This window comes from Megalops cyprinoides, chromosome 10 (assembly GCF_013368585.1).
Source record: "Megalops cyprinoides isolate fMegCyp1 chromosome 10, fMegCyp1.pri, whole genome shotgun sequence".
NCBI lineage: Eukaryota > Metazoa > Chordata > Actinopteri > Elopiformes > Megalopidae > Megalops > Megalops cyprinoides.
In genome coordinates this window covers 5,827,829-5,843,973 of record NC_050592.1, presented here as the reverse complement: position 1 = coordinate 5,843,973, position 16,145 = coordinate 5,827,829, and the positions used below count along the sequence as shown (strand labels likewise).

The following is a 16,145-nucleotide window of genomic DNA, read 5'->3' as shown; positions in this document are numbered from 1 at the left end:
AATATAAAGAATGCTATGATCTAGACCTCTCACAAATAAACTACCATCGGTGGTTTGAAACTGTAAATGCAAACGATATACTCACAGTTAAGCCATTTTTGACATTTGAGCACCACTCCCTTGCTACCACCTGGCTAGATCTGTAATTTTAGCATTTGGGTGCTGGTTATGAACAATATAGCCAAAACAATTTCCGTCCCTTGTTCAGTCATCTGAGGAGTAATCCAATGGGCACTGGGAGCATAACAATAATAACGAGGAGTTTAGCAAAAGGTCACCAGCAACGGACATCAGGCAGGAGCAGAGTACCCTGGAGAACGTACACCATCAGTAGGAACATCTGTTCATTTTATGAGGGCACTGTGCAGCAAGTTGCAAATTAATTTGAAAAATTACAGGGGCTGAATAACTGATCAGAGATTAATTATCACACACTCTACCATAATTAGCTGTATCCTCCAACTACTGCTTACTTGTAATCAGTTAGTTGAACATTAATCTTTGTGGGGGATAAAGAATGTTGGTGCTGGAAGTGGCGCTTGTCTGCCACTAGGGGCGCTCTTTCCTGTGAATCAAGCAGAAAAGGCAACGCTCCACTATGGTGACAGGGACACAGTGCTACAGGAGGTGCCACCTTTTACATGTTAAACCCACGTTCTCGCTGTGGTCATTAAAGACATCATGGCGCTTACTGTAAAGAGTAGCGGGTACTGTGGTGTCCTGGTTAAATCTGGTTACCTGGAATCATCTGCAAGTTTAACTGGCTAAATAGGCCACTCCCTCTCCACCTCAGCTGGTGTACAGTGAATGTTCCGGTGCAAAATGGCTGCCGTGCTGCTTCCAGGTAGGTGCTACATATTAGTGATGGTTCAAAAGAGTCATCCATTTTAGTGCTATGAATTCCTTTAAAAGGAATGAAAGGTATTATAAAGGAATGAAAGGTATTACATTAATGCAATTCATTATTATTACTAAACATACATACAGTCATAAACATACATTTGTGTAAGTGACAAAAAATAAGAAGCTAAGAACACACTGTCTTGAAATTAAAAAACACCTCTAAGGACACTTTTCGCTCACTATGAATTAAAAGAGTAGCGTGTAATGGTCAACGATGATGAGATGTTGGATCCATACCAAACCAATCAAGACCTTAGGAAGAAAAACAAGCAGATGCAAGGTACCCATTGGACCAGGGTTAAGAAACACTTCAACACACAACCTATGACGGTGCTGGTATTGCCTGTTTCAAACAGATTTCTCTTCTCACTGCAATGGTAAGAGAAAAGATCAAATTCCAGGCTGAGATAGCCTTTCCAATGAAACACACTATAAACAAAAACAAATTTAACTTGAAGCCTGCTTTGAATTTCACTGCTCTCCCCTGCACTGTAATAATTTAATAAAAATAATTCAGTACATTTTGATAGTGCAGCATATTCCAAGCTCATTATCTGCTCATCACCGATGGAAATGGTCATATGTAATGGTTGGCTCAGAACAGTAAATATTTCAGAATATTGGAAACAACACCTTAAGAGTCAAACAGATGGTTGCTATGCTGCTATGTTTTTAAAAAAACTTCCTATCCTTCACCCACAAAGCCAAAGGTGAGGCAGGTCTATGTGCAGCTGCACCTGGAGAGGCACCTGAGCCTGAACGACAGGTGTGTCCTTAGATCACCTTACTGCCTGCCGTGCTGTCTGCCCATCAACCAAACCAGCTGTAGCGGTTTGTGGAATGAGTTTGAACTGCACTTTCCACAGAAAATACAATTCAATTCAGTAATGAAAGTACAGGTCGGATGTATTAAAAAAAGCCATTAATATTCTATTAGCAGGATTTATGTTTTCACACCCCAAGATTTATTCATGTGGAACAGACAGGAGGGATCTTTTACTGGTGCTTCCTTCCTGAGCTGGAAAGCTGCATGGCAAAAGCTGCTTTAGGAACGTTACGGCAACACTAACTGAAGCCTTGCAGAACTCAGAGGAGGAATGGGCTTGGCTGAGAACTAAGCATTCTCATTGCCACTCCAGTGTAGAATCAATTAGTTCTGAATACGTTTAAAGTAACACACTAACTTCCCCTTTCATCAATACTAACGCTATGGTTTACCAGAATACTGGCGCGAATAACAAGATACGTGCGTTTACAGATGCGAATATTGGCAGTAAATTTGCAGTGCTTTTAACTGATCTCCCGTTCTTTCCCTGCAAGTACACTGGGTTCCCTAACTTTATGTTTCTGAGGCTTGGAACAGATGCTTTGCAAACCTGACACAATATTTGTGGAATGATGGAGGTCTTGAGAACAAAATGGATAAAAAAATCTCTCGCAGGCTGTCACACAAGGGTGGGTTTCCTAACCATTCTGTCCTGTGCACGAACCACCAACAAGCTCCTCCAATCTGTGTGCTCTCAACCTATTTTTTAACATAATTCTGGTCTGTAATGCCTGCATTTAACTCAGATTAACTCTCCATAGGCTTCTTAGCTCAGTCTGTGGGAGGTGGGAGTCAAACATGCACTCATACCCAAGAGAGTTAGCCATAGCTAATGCGAATAAAGTGTTTATGGGAAATAATCCTCATTTTTTTTACATGGCTGTTTCGCAGGAAATATGTGAACTACTGAACTTTCCTTACATACTCAGACAGTCCAATAATCTCAGAGCATCTGGTCATTCACATTGTACAGCATGGATATATGAAAGCAAACGATTGTGAAATAAAGGCAGAATCGTTGTTATTGCTGTGACGAATCCATTAATCATATTTGTTTTAATGACATCCTTTCTGTTTGTGGCCCCACCCTGCAAAGCCATTGTACAAACCTGGACCACACCTACACACTTCTGATTTGACACTTGTTGGTCAACTATCACTGCTGCTAAATTTGGCAGGACAGCTTTAACTGCCACTTGGGAACTCAGAACTGTGTTTACAGAGGGATGTTTTCTGGTAAGTAGTGAGAGGGCTCTTCTCTGAGGAGAATTTTGCATTCCTTCATGGGACTAGCCAGAAGCTGATAAGAATAAGAATAAGAAATACTTTATTAAGGCACCGTCCGGCACACATCAAAAACAACAAAAGAATAAATTGAATAAAATAAATAGGGAGGTATAAAATACAACAAATAGAAAGATGTTTGTGCAATTACGCGCTGTGCAGTACTTCTGTAGCTGTCATATAATAAATAAATGAGAATAGTGAGATAGAGAAGTTATCATCCTTGTGCTACGATTATATACATAGTATATAATGAATTATGAAACAAGAATAAACAAGAGTAAGGTTATTGCCATTACACAGTATGAAAGTACAGTAGAAAAACAGTTATTGTTGTACAATGTACATAACAATGATAACTGTATAGTGCAAATCCTGACCAGATGAACAAAGGAGGGGGGGGGTGGGGGGGTGAAGAGGCAGTCAGGGGTGTTTGTCTGGTAGATTCACCAAAATGGCGGCACTAGAGACTGACCCGCTGAGCATATGAAAGCCAGAAGGCCCCAGATAAAGACAAGAAAGACAAGCAGAAGCACGTGGAACAGGAGGAAAGGTTAGAGGGAATGCAGCTGAATTTGGGGTTGAAGACTGACAGGGGTGGGTGGGGGGGGGTGTTTGCAGAAGAGCTAGAACATAAAAACAGTGAGTCAAAGGGAGTAAAAAAACAGCAGCCTGTTATTCCCCATTAACTGCACTGTTCATCAACCTCTAGTGCTGGTTTAAATTTTAATGGATCCTCTGCAAGGGAAAGCTTTGAACTTCTTCGCATCTCCTTTGACACTGCTCTGGGCGTGTATTTCCTGCACACACCTCTTTTCTCTCTTGGTTTATTATTCTGGTGCTGTCCCACACCAGTTCAAATGGTAATCTCACCCAGGAATGGAGATCAAATCTAATATCCTCGCAATTAAACTCTTTACAATCTGATACAACTGAATTGGTTGCAGCAATGCACACTAGCTTTGGCTATGCAAATAAGAATTTGGAGTCAGAGTTCAGTCTGGACTTTGTGGAGTATCTGTATATATAAACAGAAATTTTAATAACCGGGCCATGGACTTTGCAGACACTTACATGAAAACACCACAAATTCTATAATATTATGTGATAAAATGTCCAGGTGAGCATAGACAGCTCTGAGGCATGTGGTCTATGTATTGCTTTCCTTTCCTGACATTATGCATTTTCCACATACATTTCAGATGTCTGGACGCTGAATATTTTCAGGAAATGTTATATCTAGATGATATTCAGAGATATAAATGTCAGAATGTTGTGCACAGATATACAAATATCAGGATGTTCTGTACGTTATAGGAAAACATGCATGATCGATTTGTGACCGGCAAACATGTTCCCATTCTGGACGTGGGATGTTTTGTGAGTACAAAGGTTGCTAGGCGACACAAACATTTCAACCACGAAAGTTTAAAGACTGGGATATGCCTGGAAATGGAGCCCTTTCAAACAAAGAAAATACATTTAACATTTGGTAAAGGTGGGTATTTTCAGGGTACACTGTATGCAAGTCTGCTTGTTTGTTTTGTAAAGCTGAAACCCTTTCTCTCGTCCCCAGGAAGGGCTCCAGCCATGCTTCCTAACGCTGACTGTGGAGGAACACTCTGTGGGTGGGTTTGAGCATTAATTCAACTGGACTGAGCAGTTAACTGAATACTGATATGGATTTCACTTCACTGACCTGATACTGTAACAAGTGTCCACTGTTAAGTTCTTTGAATCATGCTTTTTCCCCCACTTTTATAAAAAAAAATGATAAATATATTGCAAACTATTCATTTTGGAATAACTTTTTTCCAATTAAAGGAGTCAGAAAACAGATAATGAGCATAAAATGGTGATAAGCATTCCAATTTAAGATTGTGAAATAGTTCAGGAAGTCACTGTATGAAATTTAAACTGCACTTTATGTATGTTCAGATGTGGTTTGCGATACTGTCACATTTTACCATTAATTACGCCTATGCAATAGTTAGAGATATAAAAAGATATAATTTGTTATGTATAAAAATCATTATGTATAATGTTATGTATAATTATTTGTACATATGCATATCCCTGGATAAAACAGGTACACAAATGATGTAACAGAAAAATGTATTTTTTTCTGCTAAAAAAATTAACATGTTGTACTTTTACCCTGATAACTTTGCACACAGCCAAAGTCATACTGTCCACACATTACGTGTTTTATACCAGAAAACACAAGAGCCACATTTATTCACACCCCTGCAGTTAGAATTTAGTAAATCCTCCTCTGGCGCTGACTACACTGACGCAACACTTCCTGTAGTGTTCCATTTCTATAGATACAGTATATTACTAATTTTACACAGAGCGCAATCACTTGCTTTTATACAAACAACCACATAAATCAAATAACCTGTCAGTTTCCCGTCAACCTGCAATTACCATGAGTTAAATTAAATGTTTCACAACCTAGGTCATATGTAGTAAGTGAGCATAAAGCTGTATCTTAAAATGTTTTCAGCTATAAGTAGGCCCTGTGACCATTCTTTGTACAGACATGGGTTGCTGGAAGTACTTGTTCCAGCAAGAGGACACACCAAAGGGGCTTCTGCAAGTTGTTTATATTCATCAGAGCTCAGGTACTCCATGTACTTGGTAAAGTGTAATTAGTTATGTAATGAGTTTCCTAACAATTATTTGGAGCTACTAATTTAAGTTTAATTGTCACGGCTGCCTCAACTCTCTTTCACAAAGAACTTTTTACATTACAATACGTTATTGGCATTCAGTAGACGCTCTTATCCAGAGCAACTTACATCAATTAGAGGTTTTTACAATGCTATCCATTTATACAGCTGGATATTTACTGAGGCAACTGTGGGTTAAGTACCTTGCCCAAGGGTACAGCAGCAGTGCCCCCCTGGGGAATCGACCCAGCAACCTTTCAGTTAGGAGTCCCGCTCCTTAACCACTATGCTGCACTGCCGGGAATAAGACGTAGAGATGTCAGATTTGGAATTGGTAAAAGCTGCAATCAAACTTTCTGAAACTGATTTTACAGCTCAGCTAGGGTGAAAAGCAGTATGCTCAGTGTGCTCCCAGAGAAAGTACTGGAACACACTGTGCTGGGGTATCACTTTCAGGGTATATCTGATAGCAGCGCTGTCAGGAACATGCTTTCAAATCCCCCCAAATTAATACAGCAATACAATGCAAGCCTGCAAGAAGCTCCCACAGCACGTCTGAACCTTAAATTCTATAATTACTTTTGAAAGGAGTGGGCGGATGCATGTACAGTGCTTCATTATATGAGGATCCTAAAAATGTCATTTCACTTCCACTGTATCAAGATCCAATTCCAGAGCTGGACAGCCCAATCTCATCTGAAAGCAGCTGCATTGATTTAGCTGTTTGAGCCGGACTTGTGTGGCACACCACCCAGGACTGTGGCACACCACTCACGAATACTAATGACGACTGCCGGGGCCTGTTCACAGCGATCAGTGCTGGGCTGTGCTACACAGATTCTGCTCTGATCCACAGCATATACAGGGAATGCTGAGGTTCTGATTGGTGGACAGGGTGTGGAGGGGGGGGGGACCAGAATGCTGAGGTTCTGATTGGTGGACAGGGTATGGAGGGGGGGACCAGAATGCTGAGGTTCCGATTGGTGGACAGGGTGTGGGAGGCGGAGTATCACAGGTCATTGTGGATGGGTCTCTTGGTTTTGCTGTGAGCATAGGTAGCACTGGCACCATCTGCGAGAACAGTGTGGAAGGTGAGTAAGACGTGTATTGACCTCCATCTGTTCTGGAGGGCATGAAGCCTGTATGGTTTCTTAAGAGAGATCTAAACAGTGACAGAGAGGGATGCAACACATTACATTATTGTCATTTAGCAGATGCTCTTATCCAGAGCGAATTACATAGGTTACAGATTTTACATTTTACCCATTTATACAGCTGGTTATTTACTGAGGCAACTATGGGTTAAGTACCTTGCCCAAGGGTTGCAAGCCCTGCTTCTTACCACTATGCCACTCTGCTGCCCATGGGGGTCTACATGAGAAAGTGCTTTATGTGTAGTGTGGACACAATGGCCTGGCCTTTCCAAACACCTCTTTTTTAATTAGCAGACACTGCACAGTGGGAGGGAAGAACAGGGAAAAACATCACGTGCATCTTTTTTTATTTCTATGATTTTCTTTCATTATTTTTGTGCAAGCTTAACCTAGCAGGGTTCAGCCTCTCATCAGCAGACGATGAACTCCCTTTCAACTCTCAGAAAGAAATCATCCTCTCCATCGACCGTTCTCTCCACGAGGACCTCTACATCGACACCAGCGGCTCCGGTGTTTATCTCGGTATTCACACGCTGTAATCTCCCGGTTCGGGTGTCATTTCGCGGTGGCACTCTCTCGCCCCCTCGCCCCGGAGTCAGCAAAGTATGCATGGTTTTCGAGTGGCTTCCACATTTCCCCAGCTCTCTGCAAGAGACCGTTTTTAGAGGTCTTCCTGCTAAGGGAGCAGAAACAGAGAGCTGAAGTGCAGTGAATCCAGCTGCAGAATAATTAGCTAGTGACTTAGTCACTGTGACTAGTTAGCTAGATAGACCTACCTACCTAACAACCTACCTCCCTACCTACCTACCTATCTTTTGTGCTGGGAAGTCGCTCTGAATAAGAGTGCCTGCTAAATTAATGTAATGTAATGTAATGTAATTTATCTATCCATCCATCCATCTACCTATCTATCTATCCCTCCATCTAGCTATCTATCAGCTATTTGCTATCCATCCATATACCTATCCTTTCATCCGTATATCTATCCATCCATCTATCCATCTCTCCATCTATCCATCCGTTCATCTATGTAGTACCAACAAGATGGTTTAATGGCTGCAGTGTGGACATGACAGTCTGTAATATGCACACAATGCATTTTAAGCAGGGCTGGATCCTGTTCCCTGCGTGCGACAGGTAGAGCAGGTTTTCTGCATGACACAGGAGTTAAATACCTGTGTTGCATAAAGGGTCGCCAAGCTACTCAGTTTTCACACTAAAGCCAAGGTGCTGTTACTTCCACACACAGTGCAGGTGCAGCCCAGGCTTCCTTCTGAGAAAACACACCTGTGATTTTTAACACTGTCCTCATCTTTAACACTCTCCCTGTTTTAACACTCCTCCTCATTTTTAACACTCCATTTTTTAACATGGCCATTCTCTGACATTTTACTTGCCTCCTGTTGGATGGAGGTATGGCCAATAACCAATGCAGGAAGAAATCATTTAGTTGCTTATCTGACATCTTCCTGCCTCAGGGCAGCTTACATAGCCTACTTTTATAACACCATGTCATCCATTAAAATAGCAAGATGTTCTTCTGACGCACTTCAGGTTAAGAACCTGAGGGGGAGGAGGGGGGGGGTGTGAGTCTGGGAATTGAACCCACAACCTCCCCCCCCCCCCCCCCCCCCCCCCCCTCCACTGCAGGCTCAGCTCCACCGCTGTGCCACACGGCTTGCCCCTCACTAACCTTGTCACCGTAATACGGGGAGTCCCAGTCGTTGGTCTCGTCCAACGGGGCGTTCTCGTAGCTCTCGTGGGGGTGGGGCTCCGGTCCGTGCTGGGAGGGCGGGGCGGGTCTCGGCGAGTCGCTGCTTAGCTGCGACAGCGCATCGCAGCGTTGCAGCTCGGGCGCTGCGTCCTCGGCCGCGCTGTCCTCGCGGATTTGCCTTAACAAAACAAAACAGCAGGAAGTGGCATCAGGCTTCGGCGCAGGCTCTTCCTAAAATTACCGGATGGGAATTTTCCCTGACCCATTATGCAAAGAGATCCCAGCAGTTACATAAATACCCATTCCACTAGGGACATCAGAGCCTAAATTGGAAACCAAGTTCATAAGGAAATTAGATCTAGAGCACGTAATTTATTTCAAAGCCCAAAAGGGTCCGAGCTTTTATAGGAACACGCGAGAAAAAAAAAAAAAAGATACACTTTATTTTAGTATTAGGCTCAGCCAATATTAGAAAAGCTATCACACTGTAGAGGGTGGTGTGCAGTCCCTTAGAAGTGAGCATGCTCTGAATCATAATGGAATCTACGCCCTGCCTGGAGGCTTCACAGGATCACAGGTCATTCTGATGATAATGAGATGACCCAGCCCAATGCACTGGTGTCGCAGCATCTCAAAAACTGATTGCGAGTGTCACCTTTCTTTCGTACTGACAAGTAATTCACAGTTTCTTGGAAAACTTTCCACCCCCCCCAAGACAGCAATGATGGGGCCCCATCCTGAACCTCTTTGGGGTGAAGCTCTAAAAAATCTCCACAGAGCCATTTAGAGCACTGCAGAATACTCGGTCAAAAGTTCTCTCCAAATACGCAACAGATCTGCAATTGTTCTAACAGTGAGTACAACCTCTTTGAGAGATAGCTTGAGTGTGTTCTGAGAAAACAGAACTGATAAACTCGGTGGTTGGACACACTGAACCAGTTCATTCTTAAGAGTTAGCCTTGATTTATGGTTTCCAATTAAAACCTCCAATTAAACACATTCACTGGGGTTCACTTTCAAATACTTACTGATCACTTCCAGACAATTTCAAATTGATTTCAATTTCAAATTAGGAATACATGATAAAACAGTAGCTGTCAGGTAAACAACTGAGAGCTACCTTCAAGTTCCAGATTACCAGGTGTGATTTTTGTCTTTGACAACACCTACACCAACGATTTCAGAGGTTACAGGCAACATGTCAAATGCCTATGTGAGTTTTACGATGGAGTAACCCTACTCTGGGTGATCCTACCGTTCCCATGAATGCAAACTGGAGGAAATCTTAACTGAAGCAGTGTATCTGGCTCAGTAGTTCTTAACCCATGGCCAACGCTAAGCAAAAGGCCCAAAACGGCGAAGACGTGCAGCTCATTTGTCAAACGGGCTAAGAGAAAGAAAGGTCAGCCTGACACTGCAGCGCTGGTCAGGGGAGGAGAAATTAATTGCTCGGCGAGCATGACAAACAACCTCTCATGAGAAAGCAACTTTTTTTTGGTGCTACATAACGCAATTTGAAAAACATAATTTATGGCCGCGTTACGGGACAATAGCAATCTGGGCTGAACACGCGGCCTCCGCTGGTGAAAAATCACCGGTCTAGTTCAGTCATTACGAGACTGCACATCACAATACTACTGTGGCACTGCACTTCTGATTTGCCACAGAGACTTAAGCAGACATGGCCCATAACCCCCTGTTTCGGCTACCTCCTGTGTTCATAGCACCCATATAACAACATTATTATGAATTAGTGGTTTATCAGTCAATGGAAAATAATACTCACCGTCCAAACACATTTACGTAAAGGATTTCTCTGCCGCCAAGGTTGTATCACTATCGAACGCCATTGAGGCTTGTTTTTTTTTTTCCATCAGCTTTACAAATGCAAAGGAAATGGAACCAGCAGCTTAAAGCGAAACACTGTGACAGCACCGCACTGTTTGGTAAATGTTTGGAATTATTTTCTGATATATCGCCAGGATGGAAATCTTTTTTTCGGTTTCCATGGCGACGCCTGTTGAATGAGGGTGCCATTATTTCTTCAGAGTGTCCTTCTTTTTTTTTTTTTTTTTTTTTTTTTTTAAACATAGCACCACAGATCACATTCAGTTCTGTTATGAGCATGAATTTTTCATGTCATACGCCGCTGTGCTGGCTCAAGTGTAGGCTGCTGGTCGGAGGTGTGTTATTTCGAGAGCACTTCGTCTGAAAACAAGGTTCTTCCCAGCAATGCATATTATTTATAGTTTCTTGCATGACGATAAACTATGATGAAAGTTCAGCGATGAAATGTGAAATATATGAAACGAAATGAAGAAAGATCTAGTGGTCGCGATGTATGGTAGTGTGCGCATTTGGCTTCGCTTGGCTTCTAGGCTGTCTAGTCAGGTTGCACAAGTTAACTTGTGGTGGGGCTTGAATGGTGTTATGTTCACACTCACTGGCTTGAATGTGTTGTTAGCCTGACACTGTTGCTCATTCAACTTCTACGGATGAACGCCTGTTCTTTTGTGCCTGAACTTGCTCTGGGTGAGAGCATCTGCTAAATGAATGTAATGTAATGTAATGTAATGTAATGTAATATTAGCGTTTCATCATTTTCATGTTTAGGCCGCTGCCCACTGAGAGAAAATTAATATAAATGTTAACATCTCAGAGAGGGGGGTGGGTACTGTAACCCTTGTCCTGGGGGGTGGGAGATGTCCCTGGCATTTGCTCCCTCTGAGCTCTTAACTGCATTATTGGAACAGCTATATTGTGCTATATTAAGGAAGGTGAAGCAGTCTGAATGATGAAATGCTGAGAATCTACAGCACATTTATTGAGCAGGATACTTCTGTCATTAAGTGCTCAATTGGAACAAAAACAGGAACCAGGTCGGCCCACCTGTGGTCTGGGATATACACGTACAGAGGTGGAGAGAGAGAGATCTGGTGAAAAACATTTACCCACCGCGAAGCAGCAGAATCAGTAATCCCACCAGGCTTAGCGTCACGATAAACTTCCGTGCATACGGACCGCGCTCACATGCTTCTGACAGCTACCCACGCGCCCACTCCCACTCCCACGCCCACACAGTCTATTACACCAGCCATCAGGGCTGAGAGATCCGATTGCCGCCGGCGGTGAAGAGCGTCTGGCTCTTTTCGGGCTGCGCACCTCGGCGTAATAAACCCCACGCTAACAGGGCTCTGACGCCGCTTCAGGGAGGCGTGGAGTGGGAGCAGCTCGTTCCGCGTAATCACGCACCCTCTCTCTCCTCGAAAGCCACGGCGCACGGTGTCAGGAGAGCCAACACTGCCCGGGCCTGGAATCAGCCCTCTCCATTATGTCCTTTACCTAATCTGTGTCTCCTTTGTTTGGGCCCCCCCGTCACACTACTGTGGTGGTCACTACGCCTGCCGCTACTCTCTGATTGGAAAAAAACAAACCATAGGTGGTGGTTTATTCCAGCCCTGAAAAACGGTTCTCACACCATGATTCAGTAATCGGCAGTATGGCGTGGCGATAGTGTGGTATAATGGTAAGGAGCAGGGCTTGTAAGCGAAAGGTTGCTGGGTCGATCCCCGCTGGGACACTGCTGCTGTACCCTTGGGAAATGTACTTAACCCACAATTGCCTCAGTAAATATCCAGTTGTATAAATGTGAAATAAATATGGAAATATGTAAAAATGACATAACATATGTGAGTCGCTCTGGATAAGAGCGTCTGCTAAATGCCAATAAAAAAGACAATAATGTCACGTAAGCTGATACTCCACGAGGCCCCAGAACCAGCCCTCTTCATTGTGCCGGGGGTGTCCACTTCGCTTGGGTCACCCCCAGCACAGTCCTCCCCCTTTGTGATTCAGCTGGAGGTACTGAATGATCTGAAATTGTCTGTTAACGGTTCCGTGCCTGGCAACGTCAGAGCTGTGTACGACAATCAGAGATTAACCGTCCCCTGACAGACACCCGTACATGTGTGAATACTATCTGCGGTTAACTGATGCACCACGCTCACAAAAGGCAGACTGTGATTAAAATAATTTAAAATCCATTTAACTAATGGTAATTGGAGCATGGCAGTCATTCAATATGGGAGCCAGCAAGCAGGGCTGGACTGTATTAAAAGCTCTCAAGAAAAAAAAAAAATCAAAGAAAATTATTCTGACAAAGCCACAAGGTTTTTGTAGGCGGCTCTTTCATGCTGCACTAACGATGAGTGGAAATATAATAACATGCCTGTAAATATCAAGGAATCCTCAACACCAGTTTTCATCTAATAAGGAAACTGCAAAGGCTGCTGATAAATGTTCACTTGCATCCATAAATACTCTAAGACATCATTCCAAGTGCTGACATTATCTTACACTCCAGATGAGTCTCAAGAGTCATCCCATCCTCCCTAACTAGCAGTCTCCAGTTTGTGGCTGGACACGTGGATTACACAATCACCATTAACAGCACCATTTTAAATGTTAAGACTTCAGTGGCATTTTAAACACTGATTTTCAGAGAGAATATTAAAAGACTTGAATACCATATTGGTGCTCATTCATTAGATTAGGTGAACTCACACCTTTGGTCATGTCATTCATTAGGAATTTTCCCCACCTTAATTTAGGCCTCACAGCTATGCTTTTTTGCTGAAACATCCCTATATAAGAGGGCACTTCTGCGTTTTCAACATGAAGTTACAGAGACCCATGGTAGAGAGAGCAAATTCTCTGTTGACACATGCAGGCTGTGAAGTTAATGCAGAAGACAGGCAGAACAAGAAAGTGGTGGCATACGTTTCTAATGAGGTCAATGGTGGGTCAGGCCACAGGCATAAACGTGAGGAGTTCACTGTGTAATGTCCATCAAAAACTGAAAATGTTGATTTGCCATGGCCTACCAATTCATGGACACATGGGAAACAGAGACCATTACCTCTGTGTAGGATATCCCTATACTGTGTCCCTCTGTCACACTGGGCAACAGGGTGGCGTAAAGGTAAGAGACAGGGCTTATAAACCTCATTGCCAATTCAATTCCCCTTGTGCAAGGTACTTAACCCACAATGGTCTAAGCAAACATCAGCTGCCTAAATGGATAACGTCTAGGAACTGTAATCTACGTCAGTCGCTCTGGAAAAGAGCGTCTGCCAAGGAACTAAATTCAAATGTTCAAATATTGGTGCAGTTTGCCCCAAAAGCCTTCTCACAAGCACATCATTTTTCCTGTAGAAGTGCCTCGAATAAGACTACACAGAAATACACAGTAACTGTACTCCTAAGAGTAATAGGGGCAGCAGAGGCAGATGGTCCAGTGTCGGTCCAGAGAGCCCACATGGCTTTGCAGAGCGGGGGGAGTGGGGTGGGGGTGGGATGGGGTCTTACTTTTGGGAGTGGCAGTGGTCCGCGGGGGCCCTGCCATCCCCCTCCTTGCAGCCGAGTGTGCCCCGGTAGGTGTAGAAGACGTCCTCGCTCTCAGTGATGTAGCTCATCTCGTTGGCCAGGTTGTCCATGGAAGAGTGGCGAGGCTTGCGGACGTCGTGCCGCAGGCGGGGGCTTCTCCTGCAATGACAGCGGGGCGGGGCTTTAACTGGGGAGACGCGGCTCCGAGGGCGGTTTAAGACGCGTGGCGGACGGGATCGCTACAGCGCGAACGAGATCGCAACAGGCACGGTGCAGCTTCCCTGCGCGAGGAGCTTTGCGTGATCGTTTTCTTCCGCCTGGAGAGGAATCTGGGGAGGAAAATGCTGGATCTGTCCGTCTGTGTTTATCTAAAACAATGCGATTATGAATGAGCCTCTGGCAAGCCTGAACCATTCATAAGTACAGAGATCATACACAGTTACGAATATCACACCACCATCCAAAGAACAGTAAAACAACAGTCTGACATTTCAGTGAGACAAGCATTGGGACTTAAGAGTCACTGATCTTCCTGGCCTTATTATTATTTCCAAGGTAAACCTTCCATTAATTAATTTCATCTGTTTAATTTAATTTAAATGAAGCAAAACTACTCTAATGCACTGTTGATTTTTCATCAACCCTATTTTGCTAGTGTTTTTTTTTCTTTTTTCATTAAAGTATCAACAATAACTACATAGCTATCACATCAAGCAGCACAAGAGAACTGTTGTTTGACTCAACTTCAATCAAACCATTAAGCATTCTGTGCTTAACTTCAGGCAGAAATTGCAGACTTCTTGTAAACATGTGGCAGAAAAATAAAAGTCACAAAGCTGCTGAACAAAAGCATTCTACCCTTGTTTATATAGTCAGAGGTAAGGACAAGTCACTCTAAGTGGCTGTTAGTGTAAAACCAGAACTGTTCAGTGGCTGCACATCATGAATTAGACTCAGTCCTGAGGATTCCAGAGGAGGATTTTACACTCCTGATCTTTTGTGCTGGAAGTTTCTCTGGGTAAGCGCATCTGCTAAACGAACGTAACGTAATGTAATGTAATGAGCCCAAGGTAATCCGCTTAGGTGGGGCGTATCCCAGAAATCAGAGGGGTCCTCTCACCAGTTGGGCGTGATGGGAGGGGAGCGAGACGGAAGACTCTTTGTCTCCAGGTGCTCAGCAGAGAGGGATTTCCTCAGCACCGGGTTCCACACCATACCACCCATCACCTTCCTGTAGATCTGGCTGTTGATTGTCCTGCAGAAAAATATAGGATCAGGACCAGCGGTGACATACAATACCCCAAAGAATGAGGGCGGCGCTTCGCTACAGATTGCTGAAATCACAGTAGGAATACTGGCATTTCTGTTATATCTACTTTAACGCTGCTGTCATGTTACAGGAATTAAAATGATTGTATATAAGCTAATCCATAGGCTTTTACTTCAGAAATTTTTCACTTCCCGTGTTTTTTTTTAATCATATTTAACAGACGGTAAATTCACCACCTGTTGCTCTTACTGAGAAATGTAAAAATGAGACTGCTAAGTGAAGCCTGCCACTGTAATAAAAGTTAATGCAGTCTCTGTTAGGTACAGGAACTGAATATTCTACATCCTTGAACGTCTCATTTCAGATGCATTTCCTGTCTGACGCACCGCAGAGAATGGAGGAGAAGAAGTCCCTGAGAACAGTGGTATCCAGAGAAAGCTCCGCGTGCCACTGCCGAGTACGGAGGCAGATTACTTAATGAGTGAAGGAGAGATGACCTCAGCAGAACAGCCTGCCATTAAAAGGACGGGGGGGGGGGGGGGGGGGGGGGGGGGGGGGAGCGATCTCGCTGTGTCGGGATCTGGGGTTGTGCATTCATCCTCAGTTTGGCGGGTGGTTTGATCGTCCTGAGTCTCTGTAAGGCTTTCAAGGAGGAGCTCTCTTATGGAGCTACTGGGATTGGGTACGATTGCTCCAGATTGTAGATGATAGTGCAATGTATGTTTGTATGTTAAGGGCCGGTGGGTTGTTCGCTTGCCCCCCCCCCCCCCCCCCCCCAATCAGGTAAATACAGTACCAGTCTGAGGTTTGGACACACCTGATTACGATGATGGGAATCATGCATTCAAAAACATTGTGATTCTACAGACTTATGCTTAAATGCTTGAAATTTGTTTCTTAGACAAATGCAAATAGTGAAGTTGATGCCTATGTA

General features: G+C 43.7%; 1 protein-coding gene and 1 long non-coding RNA gene across 2 annotated transcripts in view; one reads left to right on the top strand and one right to left on the bottom strand.

Annotated features, from left to right (window-relative positions):
- ptpn3 (protein tyrosine phosphatase non-receptor type 3) overlaps positions 1–16,145 on the bottom strand; it is an 83,286-nt gene that overhangs the window by 29,423 nt on the left and 37,718 nt on the right. The window contains exons 13-15 of the mRNA XM_036539072.1: positions 15,062–15,196; positions 13,924–14,100; positions 8,536–8,734 (exon numbers count right to left, since the gene is read on the bottom strand). Of these exons, the coding sequence (XP_036394965.1) occupies positions 8,536–8,734; positions 13,924–14,100; positions 15,062–15,196 (511 nt within the window). The remainder of the gene's footprint in view (positions 1–8,535; positions 8,735–13,923; positions 14,101–15,061; positions 15,197–16,145) is intronic.
- LOC118784693 lies at positions 4,433–15,649 on the top strand. Its single transcript, XR_005005253.1, has 3 exons — positions 4,433–4,511; positions 4,590–4,641; positions 15,576–15,649. It is a non-coding gene; the product is annotated as an uncharacterized LOC118784693 (long non-coding RNA).